This window comes from Centruroides sculpturatus, unplaced genomic scaffold (genome assembly GCF_000671375.1).
Source record: "Centruroides sculpturatus isolate CEXI.00-Female unplaced genomic scaffold, Cexi_2.0 scaffold791, whole genome shotgun sequence".
In the NCBI taxonomy this organism is placed as follows: domain Eukaryota; kingdom Metazoa; phylum Arthropoda; class Arachnida; order Scorpiones; family Buthidae; genus Centruroides; species Centruroides sculpturatus.
Genome location: NW_019385097.1, coordinates 219,182 through 237,187, shown reverse-complemented (window position 1 = coordinate 237,187; position 18,006 = coordinate 219,182). Strand labels below are relative to the sequence as shown.

The 18,006-nt window shown below is 29.8% G+C and overlaps 1 protein-coding gene across 2 annotated transcripts in view; it reads left to right on the top strand.

Annotated features, from left to right (window-relative positions):
• Positions 1-278: 278 nt before the first annotated feature.
• The window catches only part of LOC111634633 (E3 ubiquitin-protein ligase MARCH5-like), a 23,709-nt gene continuing 5,981 nt past the window's right edge, over positions 279-18,006 (top strand). Inside the window, exons 1-2 of one of the 2 annotated variants that reach the window (XM_023379462.1) lie at positions 279-347; positions 432-512. In XM_023379462.1, the coding sequence (XP_023235230.1) occupies positions 469-512 (44 nt within the window). In that variant the 5' untranslated portion in view covers positions 279-347; positions 432-468. Of the gene's footprint in view, positions 353-431; positions 513-18,006 lie in introns of both variants that reach the window. The other variant, XM_023379463.1, reaches the window with a different exon arrangement.

The window sequence follows — 18,006 nt, the reverse complement described above, 5'->3', positions numbered from 1 at the left end:
ACTACCACTCTAGGTTACACGCGCTTCTTACTCTTTCCAGTTTAAGAACGTTCCTGAGTCCACATACCTGCAACAGGCCATACGAATAGGAGCTCGTGTCAGCAAGACAGACCAATATACAGGATTGTCCAGAAGTCTTGTATAGACATAAAATTACCATTATTTTTCGAACAGATTATTATTAACGAAAATATTTCGTATTGTTAATATATATTTATAAAAAATATATAATATAAATTCTTTTTAATTAATTATTTTGCCACCAGGTAGAGATCATCCGCATTTTGAAATCACAATGAGGATAAATCAGAGGAAGTAGTAGTAGTAGTCGTTTGAGGCTTTGTTCGGTAAGGTTGTGTGTTGAGATATTTCAACATATATTTTATCATTACTTAAACCAGGTGATATATAAAGTAATTTTCCGTTTTTAGGATCATGTTGATGTAATTTATCTTCAAGTTTGGAGAAATGACAGACGGCAAAGAAGAAAATGATTGCAAGTGTGAAGAAGAGTAAGTTTTAAATAACAATTTTTACTTTAACTTTTATGTCGTAGTTATTATAACTACACAATATTGATAATTTTATCACGATATTTTCTCTTTACGCATTGTTCTAAATTATATTTAAATATAAAAAAGAATGAAAGAGAGTCACCTAATGTTGTTTTATGGAAAATTAAGTTTGGATATTTTCCATGAAATTTATTTAAAATGTAAGTTGATTTAATAAATATATTACTGTTATCTGAGTAATCTTTGCCACTTTGTTTTCAACTAATTACATAAACAATTAAATGAACTGTTTTCACTTCTTAATATGCTACACACCATAAATATTTTAATGTATTTTATTAAGCGTATGCTTACAAAATTACTTTTAAATTGAAATTTGCCGTATGAGAATAAATAGGATTGTACGGAACAAATGTAAGATTTACGTCCCGATTAATATAGAAACTCTTATTTAAAATTTTTAAATTAGAAAGTTATTCATCTGTTTAATGCAGTGGCTCCCAAACTGTGCTACAGAACTCAAGGGTTTAGCCAAACTAGTCAGGGACATCATAATCAGGTTAGCCATTATTTTAATTATTAGTAATGCACTGACATTGTTTATGAAGTGCATTTTTTGTATTCCTCTCTGCATTGTATATCTTGAGATCTATCTCACTAGAACTTTTTAAATAAATACAAATGTTTTTTTTTAGAATCAAGTTATTCTTTCTTTGTTAATAGAAAAAAAGACAGATAAACAGTTTCTACCATGCATTTTTACTTTTGTCTCATGAGTTAAAATATATAGTCAATGCATATGTGGCATATGAAAATAACTGTACTATATACATTCTATATAACATAATATTTATTCTTTATCTAAGGACTTATTTCCTTTATTTGTTTATATTATTTAATTATAATACCAATATACCAATTACTCTTGTATATAAAGAGTAGTACTGGCCTGGGTTTACTCTGTAGGAATTAAAAACATACATATGTATGCATATGGCATAATTCTCTAATATATACAGTATACAAGAAATCCTCATTAGTTCAAAATTCAAGGAACAAAATTATCATGACTTCAAATTATTGAGTTTCGAATTATCCAAAATTTACATATTTCTGTACAATATGCCAAATACCATGCAACTGATGTAATTTATTAAGGAAATGGAATACGGATACATATACAGAATAGTATTTTTGTTTGTTAATAAGAATAATAATAATAAACTGCAGGTAAATAGCACATGTCCAGTGAGAACCCCACATGTTGCCGGATAAATTTAGTAAAAAGTAAAGCATAATTACTTGAAATGCACCTCAAATTATTTTTAAAGTGGTTCAAAAAGTAGTAAATCCTCCAAATGTAGTAGCCTAGACCCTACAAATATCTCAATTTGCTACTTGTAGCCCAATCTCACAATCATGAAAACCAGCCATAATTTACGAGATAAGAGAGAGAAAGGGTAGTCCAAGGATAATGTGACACCCAAAAGTGTGTTACTGTAAAAGCAGAGCCGTATTGATCACATTAGAGTTGTTGTTGGTCTATTTTTGTTTTTTACTATGAAAGCACTTTAACCTAAATGAACAAGTGCATATCATAGTTTAGACAAGTGCATATCATAGTTTAGACAGAGTTTTCATTTCAAATTTTGAAGTAGCTGTATTTCAAACTAGCCAAATTTCATAATTTTATAGAGGATATCCTGACCAGGGATATAGAGATTTGTAAATCTCTATATCCCTGGTCAGGACAAAACTACAGTTATGAACTAACAGGATTTCGAACTATCTGAGTTTGAATTAATGAGGATTTCCTGTTTATATATTGGGGAGTTGTGCCAAATGGCAACAAAGGAGCTGCAAGTCACAAAAGTTTGGGAACAACTGGATTAGTTCAAACATGAATAACTATTTTTAAATGCATAATGTTTTTAATCATCTATGAAAATAGTAACTTCTGTATTCATGCTTAACCTTTCAACAGTAGAATAGTCAGGTATGGTACTACCCCTGAGTAGTGGAGAATAAACACATGGTAAAATTTTAGAGTATTTTACCATGCGTTTTTTCTCATTACTGTTTCGGAAAAAGATTTTGTAAACAGTTATATCTAGTAAACAAAAGTCTGTTTTTATTGTTACATAATTCATTTTTTATGTGAATTTTTTTTCGTGGTAGTTTTAGGCTAGTTTTTGGCAATACCCCCCAAAAGAATTTGACGCATATATTCACTTCTCACCACTGCCACACAATCACCCTTGACGAATATATTCGTCGCTCACTGCTGAGTGGTTAAAAGTTCTGTCATAACTTACTCATAACCAAACTTGTTTATTTACTCCATCCTTTAGACTTTCCATTTCCATCAGATCATTTTTCAACTGGTCTATTCAGAATATAGACTGTGTGGAACAATCTCTACATCACAGGTTCTCAAACTTATTTCAATTACCGCCCACTTTGAGATTAAAAAAAATCTAGTGTCCCCATATTTTTTAACTTACGTAACAGATGGTAATGTAAAAAGGTAAGTTAAAAACAGTTATTGCAAATATAATGTTTAAACGTGCATTATTATATGGATAGGATAGATAGTGTGTGACCTATATCCTATTTCTGAGATCAAAGAATGTTTCAATGAGAAGAAATAAAACTCATATTTAATCACTGAGCCTTCTACTGCCCCCTGAAAGCCTCCAGCACCCACAAGGGGGCATTATCGCCCACTTTGAGAAAGGATGCTCTACATGAAGATTTTCTACATTTTAAACACATTTGTAAACTGTTACTTTATAATATATAATCATTCATTTTTTATTTATATTTTTTTATCATGTATTTTGATTGTTATCCTTTTTTTATTTGTATTTTAAACTTTTCTTCTGTGTGTTATTTTTGGGGATGATATCAATTGTCTTATGACATTTCCAGTTTGTTTATGAAATAAATAAATAAATAAATTTTAAGCAAAGAAAAAGAAAAGGCTTAAACATTACATACCATGCATACAATCTTCCAGTAAATATATGTATTTGAATTAAATATAAAATGGAATGTTTTCAGTCTGTTTTCGGGGCCTATATCAAGGATCTCAGTTTTTCCTTTAATTTTTAAAATTGAATTTAGTTTTTGAGGAAAAACTGAAATTTTTAATACAATGTGGACTTGACCAAGTTTTTCCAATGTCAATTTAACAGATAACACATACATGTTAAATATTCAAAAATGAGTTGACATCAAAAAGAAAAGGCTCTCTGTAAACAGGTTGCCTCCTATTGAAGAAAGTTCTGCAGTTTGTGTTTCAGTCCCAGAAGTAGATAAAGGTAGAGGGGCTTACAATGTTTTAGCTGTTTTAATAAATATGACAAATGATTTATTTTATCAACTGGGAATGAACAATGTGTTCTGAAATAGCTATACTCAAGATTGCAGTTCGTAGTGTGTAAAAAAACACTTTTAATGCTAATTGGTGTATTCAAAGAGAAAGAAGTCTCAAGTCATCAGCAGCTGGTACTTGACAAGGATTTGTGGAGTGCATGTGCAAAAATGGTTGGCAGAACCTAAAGTGCTTTTGTCTGAAAAGAATAGTTCCTTGTAATTCAAAATGCCATTATAGTGTTGCATGCTGTAATAAATAAATCAGACAGAATAATGAATAAAATTAATGATACAATTAGTGTTGTTTCATATTCTACTTTTACAGATATGCAAAATGAAATGTTATGTTATTATTATATGGTATAAACTTTTCCTACTTACAAGTATTTTATGAAATACCTAGGAAAGTTAAACTTTTTATTTTATAGATTGTCTAATACATCTAGGCAATCTATACAATGCCTGAATTTCGTACTTTGCCAATAAGATGCTATTTTTTTCTCTCTTAGTATGTTAGCAGGTTATGAATGGGTTAATATATTACATGGAACATTTTTTATGTAAATTACTGACATATTAAAGCATATTTCAATTTTTTTTTTTCTGGAATATTTTTACATTTTATAAAACGTACTTCTATGCATATTTTCTAGTTTTTTTTAAGATTGCATGTTTTAGGGTTTACTTGATAACATTTAATTAATTAATAAATAACACTATAATTAGGGAAATTTCAGTTTTATTGATTTGACATTAAAAGGACATGTTAAAACAATTGGATAATAAATCTTCCAAGATAAATAATAATAATATATTTGATAATTTACTGATATATAGTTATCTGTTATTTGTCTGCTTTTTTTTCAGTACTGCCTTTAATGATAGAAGTGTATAATTGAAGTAAAAAACTGCCGGAAAATTCAAGGATTATAGTCTGATCAAAAAATGATTGAAAGAATTCAGATTTAACATTTAATTGGTTAAGATTGCTAATAATAATAGTACAATTGTGTGTTTTCAGTCACACATTGAGTCTAATTGCAAAACACAGCTTAAAAAATCACTAGTTACCTAAGTTAATGAAAACTATAAATGAAATTTTGATTACAATTAATAGTTTTGTAAGTGTATTTTAACATGTTTTCATACTGATAACAATATTCATAATTACGATAAACAGATTGAGTATCATTTCAATACAATAGAATCTTATTTTTCTAAAACTTTAGAATTTTGAATGTATAACAATTGAAATTTAATTTTAATGTAAGTTTTTAATGTGTGTGTGTATATATATATATAGATACATATACATATCAGGCTTCAGGATGTTGATATATGTCTTGATACTAATCCAAATGGTGCCTAACATCTATCTACCAACAGTACTAATTATAGCATAATTATAGCCTGATTAATTATGGTGATAATTTGGATTACTTTCTAATGATTCCTGTTTATAAAATATTGTATTTTTCATTATAAACTAAATTTATTTTGAAATATTTGAGTTAACTGTTAAGAAATTTTAATTTATTTGTAAATCTGTAAAAGAAATAATTGCTGCACGATATGAAAGAATTAATTTGTTGATAAAGATAAAAATAGAGAGAGAGAAATTAAATGATGATTTGAAAATAAAATTGCTCTGGTCTATATTTTAGAAACAAAAAGTTTAGAAAGAAAATGTCAACATTTGACCTAAATTGTAACTGAATAAGTAAAATCGTGTCAAGGAGGAATTAACTGATCAAACGTGAATGACCATATATTATCTGGTACGTTGCATATAAACTGGATTTGTAAAATTATGTTATTTTTGGTCTATAATTTTATCATTGACCTATTTCCCCAATCTTTTTTTTTTAACTTGCACGTGAAATTGTTATAAATTTACTATTGTATGTATTTAAAATTATTGAATACTTAACAAAAAGTTACATAAATTCTTTTTAAAAATCTGAAATAGATCTTAAGGATAAATTTCATTAAATATACCACACTAACCTTTATATTAACACTTTGTTTATTGGATGGGTTTTACTGGAAGTTTCATTAGCATTCTTAATTAAAATTTTAACATCAGTTTTTTAAAATTGAAAATTTTTTATTAATTTTAAGAACAGAAATTAAAAATGTATTTTAAAATGATCTTACAAAAATCATGATTTATATTCTTATAACAAAAGAATTTCATAAAATAATTAGATTCTTAAGATTTGAATCTTTACATCTTAAGATTCAAATCATATGAAAGAAACTTAAAAATATATATTTGTGGTCTAAAATAATGTGTTTAATTAAAAATAAAGTATTAAGATTATCAAAGAAATTTATAAATACAGTAATTGAATAAAAAATTTTGTTAAATCTATATAGGATTAATTCTTGTTATAACATCATATTGTGATATGTAAATTAATTAATACAAAATAAAACATAATAGTGTTTTATTTTGTATTAATTTTTTTTATTGAAATGAAACCAGTTTCAATGTATTATATAGTTAATTTTAGTTCTTTGAATATTAAATTGCTAGGAGGCACATCTGTAGGGAAGGTGAATTCTCCAAATTGACATATGATAAACCTTTTTTTCTTGTCACTCAGATAAAAAAAAGCTCAGCTTTGCTTTGCTCTTTCGAATCTTGACAACAAGTTTTTGTTACTTTTTGGCTGGTATAGTCATCTTTTAATTCTTTCTGTAACTGCACTATTTAAATAACAAAAACAATCATTAATTATGCAATAAAATATTTACTAATCGAATGTTTTCTGATTTTTTCACTGTGTTGTTTCACTGAGTAATTTCACTGTGAGTAAAATGTTTTTTATATATTTTATTTTTTGTCATGTATCATATGTTATTAGATGCAATATGTAAAAATAACTGACACATTTTTTTTTTGTGTGTGTGTATAATAATTTCCTGATGAAGGTCAATGAAAAGGACCAAAAATGTTTGATTAGTAAGTATTTTACTGCATAATTAATGGTTTCATGTTAGATGTTTTGATTGTGCAGTTACAGAAAGGATTAAAGATGGCTACACTGACCAAAAAGTATCAAAAACTTGTTAAGATTCAAAAGAGTTTAACTGCATAACACATCGGGATGTATATAAAACGTGCGACTCACATCAACCAATTAACCAGTGATTCACATCAGTTAATTGGTTGATGTGAGTTGCACGTTTTATATTGAAAATACAAATCAATGTTGAGCTTCTTATTAGAGTGCGAGGAATAAAATGCTTATCTCATGTCAATTTGGAGATATTAAATTGCTCTTGAAATAAGATCTGTTCTGTGTACATTAAAAAAAAATTCATCTTTTTTACATGCTTAATCTATAGAACAATCAAAATTCAAGTGCATATATTTAAAAAGATTTGTGATAAGAGTAAAAAATGTTTGTCTGAGTTATAATCAATCAATATTTTATAATACAGGATATAAATCCTCCATCTAGAAAGGGTACAAAAAAAAATAAAAACAAAATAAATTTTTCAATAAAGAGGCTATTTGCTGTAATATCAATTTAGGTCTACGAAAATTGCTTTCACAAAATTTTAAATATTTACACACAGTAAACTTCTTTTGAAAGTATTTTGTAGGAAGACAGGTCATACCAAAGAATTTATGATGTAAATATTGGAAGATTTTATAAGTTAGAAGAAGGTACAAAATTTGAATTTTGTTCTTGGCAGGTCTTGCAAGTATAAAGAAATTAATTTATTTTTACTTTCCCAGCTCTGTTATATATAACAGAGAGAAAGTAGAGTGATTGGTCAAAAAATAACTGCCCCAAGATTTTTACATTTTTGGACTCTAGACTTTAAAATGTTGAGAAATGCAAAAAATTTGGGGTTTTTTTTTTGTGTACAACTTTGTTCACCCTCTTTGAAGCCTAATAACTCTTGTGCTTTTTGTTGAAAATTTCTGAAATTTTCCAGTGAAGTTTGTGTATTGGAGGATAGATGCTATTAAATTTTGGTAGTTAAAGATATTGAAGTGGTGGAGAGAAAAGGGGAGTTGTGTGTCATATTTCAAGTAGGGTTTGACTTAATGACAATTTTACTTGTTATTAGTATTTAAAAGTTTTTATAAAACTCATCCCTATGCTCAAAGTTAAGTTTTTGCTATTTTATAATAATTAAAAATATGATGTATTATTTAAAAATTTATAACAGATGGTGCCATATGCAGTTTTAAATGTTGACAGGAAAGTTGATCAGCTTATTGCTGGATTTTCATAATGTAAATTAAACTTGTCCAGTCTAACTTGAAGCATAAGATAGGATTTTGTAATGTAACTTGAAGTGAAATAAAGGCTGGATGAATTATCTATTACCTTGAATGAATTATCTATAATTAATGTTAATAATTAAGTTTTATATTTAAATACTGATGAACAGATTAATTTAACTTATTCTTAAATATTTATTATATACTTGCCAGTTTTGAAATGGATTTTATATTTTTTTTAACTGATTGTAACATAATTTGTACACTGTCATCAGTTATCTTTCAAAATTTTACATTCATATAAGCCTAATTAATTTATATAATTTTCACTTTATATATGCCTAAGAAATCATCTAGCCTGATTTTATTAATATTAAACTCATTGCAGATTTTTTCATATTATGTTTGGTCTATCAATGTAATTAGTAACCCAAATATTGCCCAATAAATACAACAATTGGAAACTTGGTTTAATATTAATTATATACATTTAGTATTTAATAACTTTTCAGAATTTATTAAATGAGCTAGCAAAAGTGCCCAGCATTGCCCGGGAATTCAGGGAAGGGGTTGTGTTGTCCTTTTTATAGGACAGCATATGTTTTCTGCAACTTTGACAGATTTGGATGCGAATTTTGCAAAGGGTTTGGCAATTTGTGGGGGATGAAATCAAGGAAAGGAGTGAGGGTCTGAGTTTTAAAGTAATGTATATTGTTTAGAGGATTGTAGAGGGTAACTATGCAAAATTTTGCTAGATTGTTCAAAAGGCTTCCAAGTTTGTTGTATGGGGTAAAATCAGAGAAGGAATGATGGATCCAAGTATTCCCTTAGGGTATCAGAGATTAACTATGTGGAATTTGGTCCTGATTGGTCAAAGGATTTGGGAATTTGTAGGGGAGATGAAATCAGCAGGAAGAAGTGAGGGATCTGATTTTTAAGGTAGCTTATGTACATCAGAAGGTAATAAGATTTCCAATAGTAAAAGAATTTTAAAACATTGATTCAGTATATTCTGAAATTACCTTGAAGTAAGAAATAAAGGAACAAACATTCTCTCCTTATATACATTTATTTACTCTTGTAATTTGCTTGCTCTTTGACATGGATGTATTTCATGATTATTGTGACTTTATTGACAATAAAATGCCTAGAAGAAGGTGCACTTGCACATGCACACAACTGAAAAGTAATTGAAAGAACTCAACTTATGTAGATAGATATCTGATGAGACTAATTCTTATTTTTAAATAATAGTAAGGTAGGATTAATACTAAAACAATGAAAACACAAAAATACTATAGGCTTATGGATAAGTTTATTTTCATCCAAAGGAAGTAAATTTGCTCCTTATAGTTTTATAGTTGTAGTATCTGATAACATAAGAGTATTAGTGTAAGAAACAAATGACCAAGACAATATAAACAAAGCATATTCAAACTACCCAAACTGCTAAAACTGAAACCTAATAGATAAGTTAATAATTTTAAAGAAGCCCACCAGGTGGTGAAGGGGATCAACCCTGAGTGGAACAGACAAATGATGATACTTTGATGTGGGAGAAATGCTGCAGTAAAAACATCATTTTTGTGCATTTTCCCTTTTTAATATGAAAATAGTAAACCTATATTCATCCAGAAGGTATCAGCTTTGCAATAGCAAAAGAATTTTAAAAATATGTTTAGTAGATTCTGTTACCTAGCAAACAGACATTCTCACTTTATATATTAATATATATGTTACTGTAAAAGCCCGTATATTGGTAAATCCTAGGTTTTACTTGTAAATTTTCGGATTTACCAACATGAGTTGGTAAATGTAAGGATTTTTATAAAGTAAGATGATTTTCCGGGCTTTTACCATTAGAATTTGGTACATGCTAGGTTTTACTAAAGACTGTTAGTAAATGTTGGTTTTGGAAATAAAACTGAGTATTTTAATAAACATTTATTGCAATTATTATAAACAGTCAACTTACTAAGTCCTATTTATTAATAACTAGTGAAATAGTTTAAAAATACTTTTTAGCATAACAAAAATTAAATTATCTTGTCAAAAATAATATAATAGCCTATGTTAGCTAAGCTAATCAATAATCACAGTATTTTTTCTAATCATTTGGTATCCATTGTCATTTAATAAAAGTAAAAAGAGGATTTTACTTGTTACTACGTGGAGAGCTATCATGGCATTTAGAATTACAAAGTAATCATGATGACTTGCAAGCGCACTTCTTCGTTACGCATTTTTTTTAGGCAGTTGCATTTCTTGAAACCTTGTCCTCCGGTCAAAGACAATTTGCGACAACTTCTCAAAGACTCACTTCTTTATCTTTAACAACTTCTTCTATCTTGATAAAGTCTTCAGGGTATGAGGTAAATGATTTCGTGTATAAAGCTGCTTTAGTACTCCAATTTTGGTACCTAGTTGGTAAAACTCGTTGTCCTCTACATCTACTAAGACTGCAATAATGCTTTTCGGGTCGGTTTTAGCTTTGTAAATTTCAGACACTTTCAGTCTTACATTTTGGCCAATTTTCACATTTGGATATTTATCAACAGACGTGGCTTTCATTGTTTCAGCTTGTTTCTCCAAACTCAATTTTGCATTGTTTCTTACAGTCACTACAGATTCTATCTTTTTTGGTTTTGGCTCTATACTTACAAGAACTTCCTGAGACTCAATCGTGTTTTATGTCTCTGAATCGTTACATTGGAATCATCGGTTATTTGCTTCGCCTTCATCATCTCAGTAATAATCATTTCATCTTCTTGTGTTTTATCGTTGACGGTGCTACTGTCTATATCCCCTTCTGACTCATTTTCAACAATGCTTTCTTACTTGTCCTGTTTGATTGCATTTTCGACATCATTATTTTGTTCCATATTGTCATGCGAATGCAACAACTTCTCTAAATCTTCTTCAGATCTTATAACTCTAATCATATCACTAGGGATTGCTGAAGTTGCAAGGCCCATTTTCATTGGACTATCAAACATTGCTTCGTAGGGGAAACATTTGATTCCCTCGTGATATGCTTTTTTCTTTCATTGCCTGGATAAATCTTAAACCCCCTGACCACTTTGATAACTGATTGGTTTCCATCCACGTGCTCAACATATTTCCTGTCTTGATTAGCACGCTCCACTGATCCTTGACTTTGGCTATGTCTTGCCTTTCCATGTACAATTTTTACATCTGGCCACATGGAGCATAAACTCTCAATAACTTGGTTAGAGAATTCTCAACCATTACCGGAATGAAGGATGCTCGGCACTCCAAAAGTGGTGAAAATATCCAAAAGATGGTATGCAACTTCTATGGCGCATTTAGTTTGAAGCGCACGAAGGATCACAAATTTGGTAAGATGGTCTTGGTAAACTAAAATAAATTTATAATTTCCATCTGGAGTAGTTTGTAGATCTATTAGAGCAACCTGACAGTGTGAGTTCATTTCACTGTGAAGTATACGTCTGATGACAGTGCCCTTTTTCAAAGCCTTCTGTTTCTTTTGGCAAGGTTGACATAGCTTCAAATATGTCATAGTAGCCTCAACTGTTACATCTTTATACTTGCAGTTACATTCCTTAAGCATCTGTGTCCTTCCACCATGGCCAACAGCAACATGCGTTTCTTCAAGAATGTTGAATAAGTCCTCATAACAAATGTAATATCTTATTTCTCCATTCTCCTCCTTCATAGGCGCAATTAGTTTTCTTCACCGCCTATAGTCAAAATGTCGTAATGCTTTACATGCCTGTAATGAACAGCTAGTTTCTTTTTCATGAAGCTTTTACTTCCTCCAAACACTGCATATTTGTCCCTATTGAAATAAAAGTTATTATCTTTCTTGCTTGCCATGAGCTCGTCCATTATTTCATAAAATCTCCGTTTCACACTCATCTTGATTCATAAATAACTTTTAAACAGCGAAATCTCAAACAGGATTAGAATTAATTTGCGCATTCTAATGTGTCAAACGATGGAATGTGGCAAAGCGAAGGTCGCAGTGCAGGTAGCGGGGACTATTTTTTCAACATTTACCATGTCTCTGAGATAAAACCTAAGATATACTGAGTAAATGCTGGTAAAAGTTCAAAATTAACGATGATTGCAGAACATTTTGGACTTTTACCACAAAGATTTGGTAAATCTTAGGTTTTACTGGAAGATCTTAGGATTTACCATAGTTCGAGCATTTACAGTAACATATACATAAAATATATATGTTAGTTCTATATTTAAATGCTTTTTCTAAATATTTTAATTGCCTAGTATGTGTATGCATGAAAATTTCATAAGACCAAATTAATTAGTTACATGGTATAATCTAGAGAGAGAGAATTTAATGTTATAAGTAAGACAAAATATATTATTTATACAGTAAATGCGAACTTTATAATTTTAAACATCTAATTCAATGTCACAACTTGGTGCATTTTTTGACACTTGGCAAATAATTTCATTGTCCACTTTTAATTCATACAGATATGTGTTTCGGGCTTTTGCCCCTCTTCATTTGCATTTGCACAACCCACAACTGCAAAATAGATAAGAATGATGTTATAATAGTACACAAAGAAAAAATTGGTACAAAAGAAAATTCAAGAAAAGCTATGAAATTACTACAGACAAAAATAATATTAACAAGAATCTAAGCATAAAAATTGGCTACAATTATTAAAATAGAATGTTGATACAGTCGCAGACGAGGCTGTTGTACAGCATTCGTGGAGTGAGACGTTACAAGTTACAAGGCATGCGGGGAAGGCCGTCAAGTCGGAAGGGGAATGGGAAGTATGGAAGGTGCCTGACAGATACTGTATACACAAGATACAACCTATCTATGTAACAGACTGAAGAGGGGCAAAAGCCCGAAACGCATATGTGTATGAATTAAAAGTGGATGATGAAATTATTTGCGAAGTGTCGAAAAATGCACCAAGTTGTGACATTGAATTAGAAGGATCAAGAAGAAGACACGGTTTCGACAAATAAATAAAATAAAATTTTAAAGATTTCAATAATTAAATGTTATAAATAAATTAAATACTTAAATAGTTTAATATATTTTTATTTGAATTTAAAGAAAATGCTTAGTTTTAAAATTTAAATTCTACCATTTCATTGGGTTATGTTGATAGAGAATTTAATAAGAAATGCTGATTTTCCTGTATTTTTCTTATTGTTCATGTTTAATGATGCATTTAAAAAATATATATAGTAAATGCAACAACATATACAACCTTATATAAAATCCATCAAAACATATTCCATAGACACCGAAACTTAAGACCTCTGAAAATATTAAGTAAAAAAATTAAATATAAAATTCTAATATCTAAGAAATTTAGCTAATTTATTGTAATTAAGTGAATTTGATAATGTAGATAGGCAGTTTGTTATCTATTATTTATATTAATGATTTAAAGGGTAATTATAAAAATTTGATGATTAGACATTGGAAATGAATATGAAGTGTCTCAAATCTAGCCAGGTAGAATGTATTAAAAATTGTACTATCCAAACTATATTAAATTGTATTTCTTTCAAAACTATGAATTTTGAATTACTATTTGCAATTGAAATGAACAGATTGATCTTCATAATATGATGGCTGAAAGTACTGGCGTCATTGTGTTTGTACAAATATAATTATCATTTAATATGGCTTTCAAAAAAGCTCACTTTAAATTATATATTAGTGTATTTAGTGAAACAGAAAGATGATTTATTGAAAGAGAAGCTATACTTGATGTATGCAAACCATTGGATACAGTACAAAGAAATATGCCATAGTATGTTTTATCACCCTCTTTGCGAGTTTAAATATTTAATCTATTGACACAAAGATACAAATTAGATGACAGCAAATGATATCAAATGATTTATTTTGAAGTATCCAAATAGTAATATTGCATTTGTGCACTACAATACTTTTTAATATAAATTGTTCCAAGATAATGAAAAGAGGAACTGTATTTTTTACCCAGTAATATGCAACATCATATAACAATGTAAAGAAGAAGAAAAAATTTTTCTCTCCAAATTTTAAAACATTCAATCACTGTTTCCTTAAGATCAACTCTTTAGAAAACTGATGCAACAAAATATCTTTGTTTGCTCATACATTTAGTTATAATACAGTAATGTTTATTTTATTACTTTTTTTGGTTCTTCCAAAATACCTGTCAGATCAATAGGAAAGACAAATAGAAATAATATACATAGCGATAAAAGCAATGATTTGGTATGTTTAATACTAAAATTAGTAGTTCTAAAACAGCACTATCATGCAGCTTATTTATTTTTGATGACAAATACAGCCTTTACAATTATTTTTAATAATTTATCAGTAGTAAAATAAAATAAGCTACTATCAATAACTTATTTTATCTGAATTACAAAGAGTATATAATGATATGACTCATTCTTTCTTCTGTAGAAATTTAAATAATTTTAATGATTTATTAATGACTAGTTTGTGCCTGGCATTGCCTGGGTTTATAAGAGAAAAATTTAAAACATTTTTTTTGCCATTTAATTGAATACAACCAATAGTGCATTTCACCATAGACAACAATTACTGGATTATGTTGGGCTATTATATTGTGATTAATTCAAACATTATTACTTTCATTATCATTTACATAATATTGCTTTACACTCCTAGGCCATTAAACCAATTGCTATGAAATTAGACAGTTATGTTCACATACTTTTAACTTACATAATGTTGTACATTCCACCCCAAAATATTGATTGGATTTCTATAAATCAATTAATTTCTGTCAACATTTCATTTGTTGCCTCTATAAAAATTAAAAAAAAAATTTAATATANAATTATTATATATATATAATAAAAGTATATTTTAAAATGATATTTACATAATTACTGCGACAATAGTATGGGTGAAATAGATGCTCTGTATCATTACTGCAACAGGTAATATACAGCACTTGCCTGTATGGAATTGAAATTGTTACCTTGTGAAAAGTCTGTAAGTACTTCATTTTTCACATCTAACAATTCAGGTTTATTCATTTCTGAACAGTACTTTTTTAAATTTAGTAAGTGCTCTCCAGTAGCTGAGTGTATAAAACCACCAAACACTGGTAGTTAGTTAGTTGTGGGTCATGGTCAACAGGCTGGCCACATAAAGTTTTCTGGGGTTTTTTCATGTTAATAACACCTAAATAGGGTCTGGTTTTCCATAAGTCTTCTTGAGATGCATCCCTCTTGGCAAATTGCTCACATGTTGTGTTGCCATAACTAAATAAATCAAACTAATCTTAATGAGCGATTTATTTATTGTGAAATCAGGTACAATGCCAGACTGCAAATTTTCACAATGTTCTTAATTCTTTTAGTGGTGGTCTTGCCCCTGTGCATCATACTTTTCCTGTTAGCAATAGAGTCGTGCTGGTCATCTAACTCCATTCAGGGGGAAATTTTGAATTGAAGTAACTATTTCTGGTTTGCACTAAAAGTTCCTATATAGTTAATCTGGGCTCCTAGCCTAAGCTTTCCACATTTGATCTCAACTTTCGTCTGTCTAACTTCTTTCTTGAGTTAGATAGTTATATGAATAGGGCCAAATTTTAGTAAATTTTACAATAATAATGTTATCATAACCCAGATGAGTCTATTTGTAAAAATAAAGGAAGAAAAACTGGGTCATAGGGGAAAAAATACATTAAAAAAAATGATTTTTGTAAAAAGCTTAAAGCCCATTATATTCAGTATCTTCCACTCTATTAAAATAAAGCATATATATCAAAAAAATTTGAGTTTGGAAGAAAAATATAATACAAAAGACAATGTCTTCTAAGTTAAATCCTGCTCAACACTGGTAAATTACAGTGATACCTTGGTTTTCGTCGATAAACTGTCCGAAAACAATCGGCAAAATGTGAAACCTACGAAAACCGAGGCAATTATTTCCATACGAATCAATGTAAATCCAATTAATTCATTCTAGACACTCCAAAATACATACCAAAAATACATTTTATAGAGAATTAATATAGCATTAAATACTAAAAGCAATAAGAAATTAACATAAAAGACTAATTAGCATTAAGATGAAAGCAATGGAATTGTTCAGCTAGACATGCGGGGTAATGTCTTGTCTTGTAGAAGCTAGTTGGATATGAGCTTCTAGCCTATATTGCCCCGTGGTAAAGTCTGACATAATTGTCATGTAATAGTAGTTGTATGCATTTATGATGGTCGTATCGAGGGAAATAATGCCTTCCAGGAAATCCGTTTAAGGGTAACTGGCCCCTATTCAGGTGTTACAGACTTTCTCAAGATTAACAAGTTACCCGCCATTCGATGTGCCGGCGATTGTACTAATTAGGGCCATACAGAGCCATCTGATGTGCCGGCGGTTGGAGCCAACTTTATAAATGTGAATGAGAGTACTAGGATGTAAAACATCTTACAAAGCCAGGATAATTTAAACTTGAGTGAAACTACACTGATTATAGCAACGCCAGGCAGTCAGATGGCTGTGTACAGCCCTAAAACACTTTATTATCACATAAAAGCAATTATTCTCAAATTTTTCAAGATCTTTTTTTATTTAAATAAGTCATATAGTGTCTTTCGGATATTCACATGAAGGGCCATCACAACCTATCCAACATGGATTACCTTTCAAATATTAATTACAAAGTCATTGACAATCTTCTCTTCCAGGAGGATGTCAATGACTACTATTGGTCTAATTACTTCAACTCCTTTTGGTAACAGTCCCTTCTTTCTATTCTACCAGTGGTATGGTGGCATTCAAATAGGAAAATTACATAATACAAGATTACCAGCCTGTACAAAATATGATATAAGTGATTTTAGAGGGTGTCAAGTTTAAATATTTGGTCCAATCTTTTTTTATTTTTATTTTGCCAAATTGACTTATTGGAAGATTACCATCTGCTAATTGATTGTGAGTGGTACAGTTTTTTAGAGTTAAATTGTTTTAAATGTCATATTTTTTCCTAATGTTAAAATATCATGTTTTCAATTGGTATCTACTTGACCAATGAAATTGTGCCATTTTGTACCATCCTAGTATTGTGATAAATGTAACAATGGTAGGCTGAAATAACCAAACACTCTATATGGTGTTTGTTTTACCGTTCGTTATTATTTGATTTATATAACTATAAAGGTTATCTTACGTCACACTATCGGAACCTGTGACCGGTGCTCTATGCGTATACGTTAAATATTGCTTGACAAACGTTTTCGAGCATTCTGTTCGCTCTTCTTCAGGTCAACTGAAAGAATTCCCCGGACGGAGTGTATATTATTCTTCTCTAGGATTGGGTGTCAGTTCTGAGGGGGTGGGTCGCTTCTGGCATGTGCGGCCGTGCGGCGGGGGGAAGCAGCGGATTGGCGTCCAATAGTGATTGCCAGGCCATAGACAAGGTCAGTTCCTCTTTCCGGTTAATGCAGGTGGTTAGCCGGTTGGCATTGTGGATAGTCGCGGCTTCCAGCCATCTGGAACCATTCCAGCCAGATTCTTACATAAGGGTTTATGTAAGATAACCTTTGTAGTTCTATTATACAGTATTATAGTACAATATTTGCTTTATATAAGGGTTAGAAGTATGAAACAATCTAATAATCTTAACCTTTGTTGTTATTTTTTACACTGGCAATGTCAGGCTCATCTGATACAGTAGAGCCTCGAAAACTCGGCCTAATGTGGACCGAAGGGTGGCCGAGTTTGTGAAAATGCCGGGTTATCGGGAATGGGGTTAAAAAAGGATAAGTATGCGTGTTTCCTCAGAAAATATTGTACTGTACTTGTATGTATTGTTTGCTTGAGAATACAACAGAGAATAAACTGCCCAAATA